The 15,910-nt window shown below is 42.6% G+C and overlaps 1 protein-coding gene across 1 annotated transcript; it reads left to right on the top strand.

The window, feature by feature from the left end:
* The first annotated feature begins 538 nt into the window (after positions 1-538).
* Positions 539-12,273, top strand: LOC126417114 (prostaglandin reductase 1-like). Its single transcript, XM_050085009.1, has 3 exons — positions 539-739; positions 7,896-8,339; positions 11,821-12,273. Exons 1-3 carry the CDS (start codon positions 539-541, stop codon positions 12,271-12,273), a joined length of 1,098 nt encoding a protein of 365 aa, XP_049940966.1.
* The last annotated feature ends 3,637 nt before the right edge of the window (positions 12,274-15,910 follow it).

Below are 15,910 nucleotides of genomic sequence, written 5' to 3'. Positions count from 1 at the left end.
GACCTTACTCCTTGCGACGGAGATCGTAACAGGAAAGGAAGTTCGAGAGAGGTCAAAAATTAACACCAAAAGTGAGATAAATAAATTGAAAATATGGAGTGTAAATATGATGTTCTCCTTCTGCAAACATTGATTAGTCAGCAGCATAGCTTGAGTATGAATATCTGCTCTTAATAAGAACTTGTCTTTCAGTACATTTCACAACATACCGGACGTAAATATTACTACTCTGCTACAATGAACCGGAGATCTACAGATATCCTGATAACAGCTAGGTAAGGGTCCAGTGTTGCACAACATACCTTACTGTTACGACGGCATACGACGCTTTACCTCTATACCACACGCAATCAGTACTACTTTGTCCAACGTACCGCAGGTCAATCACGCTAGCGTAAATCAAAGATACACCGATAACAGCGCGGTAAGGTTCCAGCGAAGTTAAATATAATGATGACGTAAACCACAGAGATAAGGCCTCGGTGATCGTATTAAAAGCCCAGGTTACTCACACGTCTGCAGAACAGCAGCAGCAACCATGGTGAAGGCACGCAAAATCGTACTCGTTCGACACTTCGAAGGGCAGCCTCGAACCGAGGACTTCCGCATCGAGGAGGAGGACCTGCCGCCCGTCAAGGACGGACAGATCTTGGCCGAGGCAGTCTACTTTAGTGTCGACCCCTTCCAGAAGGTTCACACAGCTATGCAAAAAGTGGGCGACACCTTTTACGGCGCTCAGGTAAAGTACCTCTCATTTCCCGTCGTTTATAATCTGATCCAGACGGTTACCCTGAGCCTCGAGGTGGGCACTCACATGCAACGCCAGCGGCATCATTCCAGTGACGTCACTGACGTTTCGTGAGGAAAATGCAAACTTTCGCTCGTCGCTCTCCAGCGACGTCATTTTTTGACACGTCATTATGAGTTAAATGTTATTTTATCTTTCTGACGCCATTAGCCTTCCCAAATCACTGATAACAGTTGTTCACCTGCTACGTGTCCGCCTCCGGTAGGTGAGTGGTCAGCGCGACAGAATGTCAATTCTAAGGGCTCAGGTTCGATTCCCGGATTGGTCGGAGATTTTCTCCGCTCAGGGACTGGGTGTTGTGTTGTCCTAATCACCATCATTTCATCTTCATCGACGCGCAAGTCGCCGAAGCCGCGTCAAATCGAAAGACTTGCACCCGGCGAACGGTCTGCCCGAGGGGAGGCCCTAGCCACAAGACATTTATTTATTTACCTGCTACATGGCGATTGAATTTCGAACTAATTTCAATCTGTGTTTGGACTGAGTTAACAAGAAACGCGTGAGAGATTGGTTTATTGAGAACTGTTTTGGACACAATTTGAAGCGGTCTGTTTTTCTTTCACAACTATGCACCCATGAACCAAAATATTATGGCCACCTGCTTAACAGTTTGTTTGGTCAGTTTTGAAACAAATTACATCACTGATTCTGTGTATCGGGGATCCCGCTGTTTGTTGTTGGATTTGTGAAGATATGTGGCATTAGGTCATCTAATTCGCATAAATAACGGGCTTCTCATTTCCATTGGTGGCGCCCGATAGTGACCCAGCTGAGTTCCATGGCATTTACATCAGGCGAATTTGGTCGTCGAGACATCAACGTCAGTTCACTATAATGCTCCGCAAACAACAGTAGCACGGTTGTGGGCTATGCAGGTGGTCTGCAGCCGTCAGCTTGCCTTCGATTACTACCACAGGCCCTATGTGAGAGCAGGAGAATGTCACCCATGCATAATAATGCTCCCACCAGCCTGTGTCCGTGGAGCGCTGCACGTTTTGAGCTGCCGGTCACCTCGATGACGGCATTTATGAAGACAACCATCGACCGAGTGTAGCAAAGATGTAATTTACCCGAAGAGCCGACGCGTGACGGCCGAATCCCGATTGTCCCATGCCCACTCCTATCTCAATTGACTATGTCGTAGGGTCAACATATGAACACGTACGGGTGGTCTGCTGTGAAGCTCCATGTTCTACAGTGTACGATGAACGGTATGCTTCGAAACACTTGCGGATACACCAGCTGTGTGCTCTTTCAAAGAGATGTCACACGTCACCATGTATCCTACAGCGCAAACATGCCTCCGAACCCCGCGTTCTGTGAAGAGACGTGGACGTCCAACCATTTAGCTCCTAGAGGTAGTTTCACTATCCTTCTACCTCTTTCCGTAGCTTCTCACGAAGCTAGCACGTCAAATTCGACCAACTTCGCCGTTTTCGGGTGTTAGTTCACAGGCTCTGCTTAATAATAATCTGCCCTTTGTCAAAGTAGTTTATCTCAGTGGATTTCCCTATCTGCACCCCATATACTTTTGTTACCGCGTCACGTGTCCTCAATGCCACCAGGCAGCATGCTGCGTCGGGCTGAGAAGTGGTCATAATGTTTTGACTTATCAGTGTATGTACAGCTGATTACACTATCAGAAATTGTCGTATCACTCCCCGAGTTTTTATGATAATTAGCAAATTATCAAACAACAAGTGAGATAATTTGAGATTTAGATAAACATTTGATTTATTGTCACTTCGTTCACAGCTAATGCATAATAATGTGAGCTTTTCACATAGTATGGTACGTCCCAGCAATCGCGGCAGTAACTATCAGAATGTACGTTAACAAGAGCATTATACTCCCTACCAATATTTAGAAATTTGTTGGTAGTTCTATGATGTGTTTTGCCGTTGTGAACTCATAAAGTGTGTCAGATTAATGTTTTCTGTTGAGTGTGTGTGTGTGTGTGTGTGTGTGTGTGTGTGTGTGTGTGTGTGTGTGTGTGTGTGTGTGTATGTGCCTGTTTGTGTGTCTGTGTGTGTGTGTGTGTGTGGGTGTGGGTGGGTGGGTGGGTGTGTGCTTGATAATTTCAGTGTAGATAAACAATTGATTAGATAATTAATAACTAAGACACTTGTCGTTATCCATCCACTTAGTTCAAAAAGTGGATCAAGTATATCATATACTACTGCTAACTGGTTCAGTTTTTGGTGCCGACACGATAAAAAATAAGTGCTCTTACAGGTTAGAAAATTGAAGTCACGAGAGATATATCTGTAGGCTAGAGCCACAACAGCTCCGACTTGCCATCAGCTCTTATTACAGCGACATAAAATTTTAAATACCAAATGTTTATACCACATTGTACTTAAAGATAGAATTAATAAAAGAAGCTCTGTTTTCTTAATTTTGCTCGAAGCAAGATTACTCAAAATTTCGTGCACGATAACGAATGAATTTTCTTCGTGATCAGTGTATTCAGTACCCATATTTTGTTTTTGGATAACATCCAGTTTTGGGTCCGATATTTGTGTTCTCTATTCGGACGACCTACTTCCTGTGACAGCTGTCATAACAGTATGATGGTAGCCAAACCAGTCCTTCCGATTTCAGTTGAGGCCATCTGACTTATGAATGAAGCAAGTAACATTGCAGCTCACAGTGTCGATACAGTATGTGAAGCCATGTCACTTTCTGCGCCGTCATCGTCGAACTGGGAAAACTCAAATGCACGTAATGACAAGAAAAATACCAACAACAAAACATACAAAACATCTTATTTGTCCCTCTCCCTCTCTCTCTCTCTCTCTCTCTCTCTCTCTCTCTCTCTCCCTCTTATTTTCTCTTAACTTCAAAATCAGACACTGCTGTATGCTGGGTTGATTTTTTAACATTCAGGGTGACAATTATTTAACTATATGAAAAAAACATAAATTAGTTACAAACAACGGCGTGCACACACTTTATTATTGTAAACGTCACTACAGACATTCGAATTCAGGTTATGACATGTTCGCTCTGCCTGCTATCATTGGCGGTGATGTGGCGCAGACGAATAACGAAATTCTGCAAGATCCGCTGAAGCTTCGGAACATCGATGCTGTCGATGACCTCCGGAATGGCTGTTTTAAGCTCAGAAATGGCTTTGGGGTTATTGCTGTTCGTCTTGTCTTTAATATACAAAAACGAGTCGCATGTCTTCATAACCGTATAATATGGCGACCAATTGAGGACCATGCCAGTAGCCTGTGGGTACCCCAGAGCCAGAATGCGATCCCCAAAGTGCTCCTCCAGGACATCACTCTGCTGCTTCGATGCGGTCGAGCTCCGTCTTGCATGAACCACATTTTATCGAAATCAGGGTCACTTTGGATAATGGGGATGAAATCGTCTTCCAAAGCCGTTGCGTAGTCACCGTGCCATCAAGGAATATCGCACCGATTATTCCGTGACTGTACATTGCACACCACACAGTCACCCGTTGAGGGTGAAGAGACTTCTCGACTCGAGAATGTAGCTTTTCAGACCCCGAAGCGCGCCAATTTTGCTTATTGACGAAATGAAGCTGGTGGGCAACAACAAGGCGTGTGGGCATGCTTATACTATTCCTCATCACCCCCTGTGGCCAACCGCGCCATTTAAACGTCCTAACGCAAACCGCGCGGAAGTTATAGCGATTTTATTTCATATAGTTCAATAACTGTCACCCTGTAGCTAACAAAGGCTGTATGATTGCATGATTTGGTAGCTTCACTGAATGTTCTTCACTCGTAAGTAATAGTACATCATTAAATTTTGTACGGTCAGTGGTCCTAAGTAGGGACAGTTGAGAAGGAAAATTTAGTCTTAGGCATATCTGTAGTTGTATGGAAGAATTAGTAGAGGGTGTCGTTCATTCTAATAGAGGATAAGTCGTCTGCTACAAAAAATGCCGTCAGACAGATTTAACTGATTGAAGAACATGTCGGCGGAGTTTGAACATGCGACCAGAATGCCATAAAAAGTTACCGACGAAGTACGCCTGCCGTGTGACGGCTCTCTTTTGGTGGAATACCGAATGAGCACCTGGATAAGAGTGTAGTGCAGTGGGAATCTGAAAAGTGTGTACACTATTAGTCCAAAAACTTCCGAACCTGGTTTTGATGTTGGCGTACGAGTGATGTCAGCGCAGTAATTACGGCCGCAAATCCAACTAACAACTGTAAACAACAGATGTGCACTGGACCAGTCAGCTGTGTGCAAGCAATGTTAAGGGGAGATGGAAGGCAATTTTTATCCCTATTCTGCCGATGCTATTATACCCATTGATTAGGTATACTTTTCAAAAGAACTATAAGTGATAAAACAATGAAATTCTTACTGCATATAAATAACATATATGCCTCAATATTCAAGTAAAATGAACATAATACCTCGTGGTCTTGAAGAAAACATTTTTTTATTCTTTCGGTAGTAAAATTTAACTATTTTTGTTCATTAATTATTATACAACAGTTTCTGATTGTTTCGTGGTTCTCACTTTACTTGTCATAACTTATTACCATCTGCAGTACAAATTGACCAAATTTCATGTTTCTAGTCCCATTAGTTTATCAAATAATGGTACCTGAAAGTAAAAAAAAATTTAGTTTTGAGAAAAATCCATTTAATGTTTAATATTGCAATTCTAGTATAGTCATTGATGAGAATACTTACCACTAATATTTTTTTCCACCATGCTGAGCATCATCTGAATCATACTGATCTTCTTTTCTTCTCTTGGTCCCTCTTCTCTTCTGTCTGGCTTCTTTTGTGCATTCTAAATTAGCAATATCTGCTTTGCGGATTCTCTCTTTATCTACTTGCAACAAGGATCATGCAGTATTTCCACTATATTTTATGCCTAATACTTCCAATACATCCAGTTTTCTAATTAAACCATCACTGAAGCATAAAATAGCATTATAAACACCAAATTTGAGGGTTGTAAGCTGAACAAATACAGTTTTCGGTAACCGATTCCAAATGACAGAATTCACACATTTATTTAAATTTTGGGTTTTCCCATGAAGACATTTCTTCAACAAGGTATCTTTACAAAGGTCTATAAATATGGGTTTGATTTAATTTAATTTAATTTAATGCTGTGCATTATCTCTGCATGGCGCAAAAAGGAAGGCATGGCATCTGAATGCCAGATTGCACAGAGAATCAGGAGAACCATCATATCTCACGAAATGGCCGGCCGCGGTGGTCTCGCGGTTCTAGGCGCGCAGTCCGGAACCGTGCGACTGCTACGGTCGCAGGTTCGAATCCTGCCTCGGGCATGGATGTGTGTGATGTCCTTAGGTTAGTTAGGTTTAAGTAGTTCTAAGTTCTAGGGGTCTGATGACCACAGCAGTTGAGTCCCATAGTGCTCAGAGCCATTTGAACCATTTGAACCATTATCTCACGAAAAAATTGTCCTATTTGTATAAAACAAAAACTGTTTCACGCAGGAAAGACCAGGCATTTCAAACATGCTAAAATCTGAAAATCGAATTTTTGAAGCCTACTTGCCTTTCATTTCCCCTTTTAGTAGTGGTCGCGCAAACGTCCTGTTTCCAATGTTATTGTGCTAGAAATTGCAGTGGTGCAACAGCTCCAAATGAAGTGTTCCCTGACGTTCTCATCAATGTTTTGAAGAAGATAAGAGTATATACAGAGTCTAAGCCACACCTAGATTCTTAGAGAAGAACAACAATGTGTGGCACCAACTGTGACATGACTGAAATGCAAAACCCGGACAGTCATTTTCTGGAAAAATTCATCACAGGTGATCTATCACAAAACGACAAAGTGCATATATTCACATCAAGGTTCAATGCTTTGATGATGTAACCGACATTCAAGCCAATGCGTCGAGCGAGGTGAGCAACATCCCAAAGAAGTACTTTTCTCACCATTTCACATGGTTCTATGACCGTTCTTTGGGACACTATAATGTCAACTGAGGCACAAAAACAACCATCTTAACTTTTTTCTATTTTTTTCTGAATCCAGTCTTGAAACTTTTTGGACTGATGGGATACTAAGACGTAGTATTTTGTCATCAGCTGTAGCAGTGAGACAGGAAGAATTGTTGGGATGCATTAGTATAGCATCCAGACATGTGGAGATAGTGAGTATGTAAATAGGCTGTTTAGGTTTTTATGTTGGTAACGCCACGTAGCGCTCTGTATGAAAATCACTGAATGTGCTGTGTGCAGTCTGTGGCTGGTTTGCATTGTTGGAATATTTGCCATTGTAGTGTTGGGCAGTTGGATGTGAACAGCGTGTAGCATTGCGCAGTTGCAGATGAGCCGCCAGCAGTTGGGGGAGAGATGGCGGAATTTTGAGAGCGGATGATCTGCTCCATCAGAGACTGGACGTCATGAACTTATATATATATATTGATTTTTGAACACTCTTAAGGTAAATACATTGTACATTGTTTGTCCTCTATCAAAATCTTTCATTTGCTAACTATGGCTATCAGTAGTCAGTGCCTTCAGTAGTTAGAATCTTTGATTTAGCTGGCAGTATTGGCGCTCGCTGTATTGCAGTAGTTCGAGTAACGAAGATTTTTGTGAGGTAAGTGATTCATGAAAGGTATAGGTTACTGTTAGTCAGGTCCATTCTTTTGTAGGGATTATTGAAAGTCAGATTGCGTTGCGCTAAAAATATTGTGTGTCAGTTTAGTGTTGATCAGAATAAGTAGAGAGAGAAATGTCTGAGTACGTTCGGTTCTGCTCAGCTGTTGGAAAATCAAATAACATAAGAGGTTTACCAGCACAGTAATTCATAAATTTTTCTAAGGGGATGTTTCAAGTATTTGGGGGTGATTTAACTGTATATTACTGCTACTGTGTGATAGTGTTGTAAGTGGGAGGGGATTTCACAATGAGGTAGTCTCTGTAGATGAGATTTCTCTTATTTGTGATGAACTATCTAGAATTGTAGGCCTTACTGTGGCATATTTTGACACAGGTTCATTTATCGAGAACAAGAGTGTTTGTAAATGCTAACAGTATTACACTGCCAGATGTTGCAGCAAAGGTGCTGAGTATCATGGAGAGATTTACTGACGTATTTCCAGGAAGATCGAAGCACCTTGTTACTTGTACAACTGTCTTGTGTTAGCGCAGCAGTGCGATGGTGTAATGCAGAGGCCTACGCACAGGTGGCGCGGATCGTGGAGAGCCGTGCTCCCGGCTTTCCAGTGGGGCGGCACGTCGTGGCGTATTGGGGGTGGCGCGACCGCACGGTGGCCGATGTGGGCTCCGGCAGGCCACAGCCCCCCCTGTACGTATCGCCGCCCAGATTGGTGCCACACCTGGGGGACCTGCCTCTGTCGCTGTCCCTGGGAGTCCTAGGCATGCCAGGCAACAGCGCCTACTTCCCGCTGCTGGATATCTGCAAACCCAAGCCAGGAGAGGTGGTCGCAGTCACTGGCGCTGCCGGGGCTGTCGGCAGCGTAGTGGGCCAGATAGCGCGCATCAAGGGCTGTACTGTCATCGGCTTCGCCGGATCTGACGCCAAGGTATGTGTTACTTAGCTCTTCAATTGTGTATAGATACAGGTGTTGAGTAGCGAGGATAATATTCCCCATCCTGAAACAGAGGTACCGTTCGTAACTGTCTGGATAGCGGAGAGCTTTAAAGTTGCGCTTTGGAGACACAGGGAGGCGATCTGGCCCAAAATGGAATGTTCCTAATCGATTAACGACGAGGTCCAGTGAGCCAACCAACCTGGACGTGTTTTTCGAGAGATTACGCCAATTCTGGAACACACTCTTTCAAATTCTAAAGGTGGCAGGGGTAAAATAAAGGGAGCGAATAGCCATTTACAATTTGTACTGAAACCAGATGGCAGTTATAAGAGTCGAGGGGCATAAAAGGGAAGCAGCGGTTCGGAAGGGAGTGAGACACAGTTATAGCGTCTCCCCGATGTTATTCAATCTGTATATTGAGCAAGCAGTAAAGGAAACCAAAGAAAAATTCGGAGTAGGTATTAAAATCCATGGAGAAGAAATAAAAACTTTGAGGTTCACCGATGACATTGTAATTCTGTCAGAGACAGCAGATGACTTGGAAGAGCAGTTGAATGGAATGGACAATGTCTTGAAAGGAGGATATAAGATGAACATCAACAAAAGCAAAACTAGGATAATGGAATGTAGTCGAATTAAGTCAGGTCATGCTGAGGGAATTAGATTAGGAAATGACACACTTAAAGTAATAAAGCAGTTTTGCTATTTGGGAAGCAAAATAACTGATGATGGTCGAAGTAGAGAGGATATAAAATGTAGACTCGCAATGGCAAGGAAAGCGTTTCTAAAGAAAAGAAAATTGTTAACATCGAGCATAGATTTAAATGTCAGGAAGTCGTTTCTGAAAGCATTAGTATGGAGTGTAGCCATGTACGGATGTGAAACATGAACGATAAATAGTTTGGACAAGAAGAGAATAGAAGCTTTCGAAATGTGGTGTTACTGAAGAATGCTGAAGATTATATGGGTACGTCATACAGCTAATGTGGAGGTATTGAACAGAATTGGGGAGTAGAGGAGTTTGTGGCACAGCTTGACTAGAAGAAGGGATCGGTTGGTAGGACATGTTCTGAGGCACCAAGGGATCACAAACTTAGTGTCGCTGGGACCACAATTAACGCTTACAGATACTGTGAGACTCTGAAAAAACTCAAACGGGCAATTCTGAACCAGAGAAGAGGAATGTTAAGCAGGGGTATCCACATTCTCCATAACAACGCTCGCCCCCACATCGCTCGGCATACGCTTGCTCTCCTGCAACAGTTTCAGCGGAACATAGTCACCCAACCACCCTATAGTCCTGACTTGGCGCCCAGTAACTATCACCTGTTCACTAGATTAAAAGAACATTTGGCCGGAAACCGATTCAGCTCCGACGCCGAGGTGAAAGAAGAGGTTCATAACTATCTGAACAGCATGGCGGCGACCTGGTATGACATGAGCATACAAAAACTGCAACAGCGTCTACAAAAATGCATCGACAGAAATGGTGATTATGTCGAGAAATAGCTAAATGTTTAAACTGTAAACTGATGTACACCATTGTAGAAATAAACAGGCCTATGTACTTATAAAAAAAATAGGATACCTTAATTATGGGATTACTCTTGTATATCCATCTGCATACAGGTTGTTACAAAAAGGTATGGCCAAACTTTCAGGAAACATTCCTCACACACAAATAAACAAAAGATGTGATGTGGACATGTGTCCGGAAACGCTTAATTTCCATGTTAGAGCTCATTTTAGTTTCGTCAGTATGTACTGTACCTCCTCGATTCACCGCCAGTTGGCCCAATTGAAGGAAGGTAATGTTGACTTCGGTGCTTGTGTTGACATGCGACTCATTGCTCTACACTACTAGCATCAAACACATCAGTCCGTAGCATTAACAGCTTAGTGTTCATCACGAACGTGGCTTTGCAGTCAGTGCAATGTTTACAAATGCGGAGTTGGCAGATGCCCATTTGATGTATGGATTAGCACGGGGCAATAGCCGTGGCGCCGTACGTTTGTATCGAGACAGATTTCCAGAACGAAGGTGTCTCGACAGGAAGACGTTCGAAGCAATTGGTCGGCGTCTTAGGGTGCAGGGAACATTCCAGTCTATGACTCGCGACTGGGGAAGACCTAGAACGACGAGGACACATGCAATGGACGAGGCAATGCTTCGTGCAGTTGACGATAACCCTAATGTCAGCGTCAGAGAAGTTGCTGCTGTACAAGGTAACGTTGACCACGTCACTGTATGGAGAGTGCTACGGGAGAACCAGTTGTTTCCATACCATGTACAGCGTGTGAAGGCACTATCAGCAGCTGATTGGCCTCCACGGGTACACTTCTGCGAATGGTTCATCGAACAATGTGTCATTCCTCATTTCAGTGCAAATGTTCTCTTTACGGATGAGGCTTCTTTCCAACGTGATCAAATTGTAAATTTTCACAATCAGTATGTGTGGGCTGACGAGAATCCGCACGCAATTGTGCAATCACGTCATCAACACAGATTTTCTGTGAACGTTTGGGCAGGTATTGTTGGTGATGTCTTTATTGGGCCCCATGTTCTTCCACCTACGCTCAGTGGAGCACGTTATCATGATTTCATACGGGATACACTACCTGTGCTGCTAGAACATGTGCCTTTACAAGTACGACACAACATGTGGTTCATGCACGATGGAGCTCCTGCACATTTCAGTCGAAGTGTTCGTACGCTTCTCAACAACAGATTCGGTGACCGATGGATTGGTAGAGGCGGACCAATTCCATGGCCTCCACGCTCTCCTGACCTCAACGCTCTTGACTTTCATTTATGGGGGCATTTGAAAGCTCTTTTCTACGCAACCCCAGTACCAAATGTAGAGACACTTCGTGCTCGTATTGTGGACGGCTGTGATACAATGCGCCATTCTCCAGGGCTGTATCAGCGCATCAGGGATTCCATGCGACGAAGGGTGGATGTATGTATCCTCGCTAACGGAGGACATTTTGAACATTTCCTGTAACAAAGTGTTTGAAGTCACGCTGGTGCGTTCTGTTGCTGTGTGTTTCCATTCCATGATTAATGTGATTTGTAGAGAACTAATAAAATGAGCTCTACCATAGAAAGCAAGCATTTCCGGACACATGTCCACATAACATATTTTCTTTCTTTGTGTGTGAGGAGTGTTTCATGAAAGTTTGGCCATACCTTTTTGTAACACCCTGTATACCCATATCGGTATCTCACGGTTTTTGTCACCTCAGTGTATTATGGTGACGTTGTGGAGCAGTGGAATTTTCCGCTGCGTGAGTGGGACAGAGAATAAGCTACCGCGTCATGGAACTCTTCCTGGTGTTCTAGTTTGTTTTCTCAAAATAGACAGAATTAATTCTTCTTGTTTTATAGTATAGGACTGTGCTTTGTAGATAACTAGGCAAATAAGTCGATCCAGCATCTTGTACACCCATGACGAATGTCTCTTATTTTCAGGTGAAATGGCTGAAGGAGGACCTGGGCTTCCATCACGCTTTTAACTACAAGAAGACAGACGTGTCCACCGCCCTGAAGCAGGCTGCCCCAGATGGTGTCGACGTGTACTTCGACAACGTGGGAGGCGACATAAGCACTGCAGTCATGAGCAACATGCGGTACCGCGGCCGCATCGTCGTGATTGGCGCCATCTCTCAGTACAACGACCTCGAGCAACAGAAGTTGGTCAACCTGCCCTTCACATTTCTTGCGCAGCAGCTCCGACTGGAGGGTTGCGCGGTTGCACGGTATCACGACCGCTGGGAAGAGGGCATCAGCCAGCTGACGAAATGGGTCAGAGAGGGTAAAATCAAGTACAGGGAGACTGTGACCAAAGGCTTTGAAAACACTCCCAGAGCCTTCATCGGTATGCTGCGAGGTGAGAACTTCGGGAAAGCTGTTGTCAAACTGTGAACAATGCGGACGTAGCAGACGTGCGTGTCCACAAACAGAGACAGAGACAATTTCTTTCAACATTTCATACAGGAAATATGAAATCTGCAGTGCACAATTGGGCTCATATATTTCGCTAGAAACTGTCTTCAAAATTTTACTTTCGGAACATCGTCGTTTGTAATTTCATTAAAATAATTATAATGTTGAACATTTTCTACGCTTTTTTGTTTGAATTGAATTGATAAGCCTACACAGAGACGCTTTAAGAGTTTTACTCTATATACATAAATAACATGGCGGATAGGGTGGACAGCAACCTGCGGTAATTTTCTGATGATGCTGTGGTGTACGGTAAGGCGTTGAAGTTGAGTGACTTTAGGAGGATATAAGATGACTTAGACACCACTGAAAATGTTTCGAAAGGACCGTTATGTGTTTTGAAAAAGTTCATAAACTGTAATAAAATACAAAGGAACGATTTAATGCGACAGGACATCACCTAGACATTATCAGTAATTGTTTTCAGTCGTAGTATTCATAGCTACTTATGACATACATAATATATAAGACATATACTTACATCAAATGTATCACTGAACTGTGAGTTAAAGCCAGTTACGCAAACAATAAATGTTTCCAGCTTTCAGCAGTGTCTGCATTTCAAAGTTCACGTTGCCAGTGCAAGCAGGAAGAGTGTGTCACCAATTCCCACGCTCTGGCATTGTCTGAGTACTTTTCGTGCCAAAATACCGAGTTGGTGTCCACTCTCGAGACAATAGTGTCAGTCGAGGAGGAATCTTCGTTGCTGAAGAACTTGAAACCTAATGCTAACTAAGACCAGGGTCATCGTCAGAATTCTAGGCCTCTGTAATAGACCGCATTTCTCCAGACTAAGTTCTGGGTGATGTTAAAACACATGTATTGAGGTGTAGGAAGAAACTGCATTGCAATAGAGGACACATTTATTAACTATGGATCCGAAACTTGTCTAATTAGAATTATACATTTCATGCTAATGAAAATTATCTTTACCGTCAGCCCATAATAAGCGAAGTAAAAGATACCATAGCAACACTTTCTTCATTCTTACTTTAACTTCTAAATGATGTCACAAATATTCAGTTTTTGAAATATATTTCAGTACCTATAAATCAGTAATAACTCGCCTCTCCTCCCTCCCAACACATCCGACCAACCAAAAAAACCGCTGATATGAGAAATTTGACCAACTGACGGAATGAGTAACATAGAAGTTCCTGGTTCTGCTGCGAGTATAACAGATATCTAATTACTAGGTGTGTAATAATGCCTCCTACAGCTACATCTATGTCGATACTCTGCAATCCAGCTTAGGGCGCATGGCGGTGAATACCCTGTACCACCACCAGTCATTCCCTTTCCTGTTCCGTTCGCAAATAGAATGAGGGAAAAACAACTATTATATGCCACAATATGAGCCCTAATTTCTCGTATCCTATCTTTGTTGTCATTATGCGCAGTGTATATTAGAGGCAGCAGAATCGCTCTGCAGTCACCTTCAAAACTCGGTTCTATAAATTTTCTCAGTAGTGTTCCACGAAAAGAACGTCGCCTTCCCTCCAGGGATTCCGATTTGAGTTCCCGTAGTATCTCTGTAACACTTCCGTATTGTTCGGACCTAACAATAGCAAATGTAACAGCCCATCTCTGAACTGCTATGGTATCTTCCTGTAAGTAGGCTGTTTATGTTTTCTCTATGTAAGTAGGCTGTTTATGTTTTCTCTATGTAAGTAGGCTGTTTATGTTTTCTTATTGGCAACGTTACGTAGCGCTCAATATGAAAATCACTGGCTGTGATGTGTGCAGTCTGTGGCTGCTTTGCATTGTTGTAATACTCGCCATTGTAGTGTTAGGCAGCTGGATGTGAACAGCACGTAGCGTTGCGCAGTTGGAGGTGAGCCGCCAGCAGTGGTGGATGTGGGGAGAGAGATGGCGGAGGTTTGTAATTTGTCATGAACTGATATATATATTATAACTTGTGATGATATTAAGGTAAATACATTGTTTGTTCTCTATTAATATCTTTCATTTGCTAACTATCCCTATCAGTAGTTAGTGCCTTCCGTAGTTTGAATCTTTTATTTAGCTGGCAGTAGTGGCGCTCGCTGTATTGCAGTAGCTTGAGCAGCGAAGATTTTTGTGAGGTAAGTGATTTGTGAAAGGTATAGTTTAATATTAGTCAGGGCCATTCTTTTGCAGGGATCTTTGATAGTCAGATTGCGTTGCGCTAAAAATATTATATGTCAGTTTAAGCACAGTCATGTATAATAGTTGAAAAGGGGACATTACATATGTCGACCCTTAGCCTAGGATACCTCACTGGAATCTTCTGATTTTTTCTTGTAGTTTGTGTATTTAGTGTAGCTTTTGTTTATTGCTAGCGCGTAATTGTAGAGAGAATCTCCTTTGTAGTTGTAGCCTTTCATTGTTGTACAGTAAAACAGTTGTGGCATGCATGTAGATTTGCACCAAGTATTTCGCAGCTGCGCTGGCAATTAAGTAGACATTTCCATTGCTATGTTATTTTATTTTGCTCTTCAAATTGCGCTTTTCTGTGTTATCGTGTGAAATACTGTGACAATAATGGCGTGTGAAAAACGTAATACTAGGCTCCAAAGTAAACTAAAAAATGACAGTGAAGATGAAAGCAGTGTGTTAGCGCCGCAGAGTAATGAATTAACTAATGTTCAAAGTAGTAATTTGGTAATTGCGCATGGGGAAATGGAGCGGGCGGCAAACAATGGTGTAGACAGTGAAACAGGTAGTGAACAGGGAAGCGTTATCGATCGATTGGTCGGCAACAGCTCGCCTCAGGAATCGGGAATGACAGAACACAATATTGCAAATACTGCAGACTCAGGTTTTGGGTTCCCACCGTTTTCTCAAATGAGTCAAGACACATTTTCCACTTGTCAAAATGTGAATGTTGCCAGTGCAACTTCACTGCCGAAAAGCACTGAGGAACATGTTTCAGACACCAGTGCATTGTTATTACAATTAATGCAACAAATGGGACAAAAGCTTGAAAAGTTAGACACAATGGAACAACATCAGAGACAAACACAGCAACAGTTAGACACAATGGAACAAAATCAGAGACAAACACAGCAACAGTTAGACACAATGGAACAAAATCAGAGACAAACACAGCAAAAGCTTCAAAAGTTAGACACAGTGGAACAAAATCTTAAAAAGTTAGACTCATTGGAACAAACACTTGAACAAACACGTGAATATTTAACTACTGAGTTACATAACATTGAATCGAAATGTCAAAAAGTCTGTAATGACGTAAAAACACAAATTTGTGAGCATTTTCAACCTATTTTTTCGCGGCATGAAAATGCATTACAGAATCACGAAGCAGCCATAAAAGAACTGCAAATTATTGTTCATGAAAATCATGAGACCTTGCAAGCTAAATTTGACTCAGTTGCATCTACCGATTCGGTTACGCAACTTGCAAAAACTCAGGAAAACTTTAAGGACACAGTAGATACTCTGAAACTTGGTTCAGAAAAACACACTGAAGAAATAAGTACACTATCGGAGAAAGTAGCCGAACTTTCGGATCAGGTCACTAACTTATCTACAAAGGTAGATGATGATCTGAATG

The sequence above is a fragment of the Schistocerca serialis genome, chromosome 8 (assembly GCF_023864345.2).
Source record: "Schistocerca serialis cubense isolate TAMUIC-IGC-003099 chromosome 8, iqSchSeri2.2, whole genome shotgun sequence".
Classification (NCBI taxonomy): Eukaryota; Metazoa; Arthropoda; class Insecta; order Orthoptera; family Acrididae; genus Schistocerca; species Schistocerca serialis.
The sequence above is the reverse complement of the archived record's forward strand: the minus strand, read 5'-3'. Positions and strand labels throughout refer to the sequence as shown.

Bases quoted from the DNA above. Each gene is read 5' to 3' on its own strand.
- LOC126417114 (XM_050085009.1), top strand. From the start codon at position 539: ATGGTGAAGGCACGCAAAATCGTACTCGTTCGACACTTCGAAGGGCAG. The intron at 740-7,895 runs GTAAAGTACCTC...ACGTATTTCCAG, and splicing joins ACACCTTTTACGGCGCTCAG to GAAGATCGAAGCACCTTGTT. The intron at 8,340-11,820 runs GTATGTGTTACT...TCTTATTTTCAG, and splicing joins TCGCCGGATCTGACGCCAAG to GTGAAATGGCTGAAGGAGGA.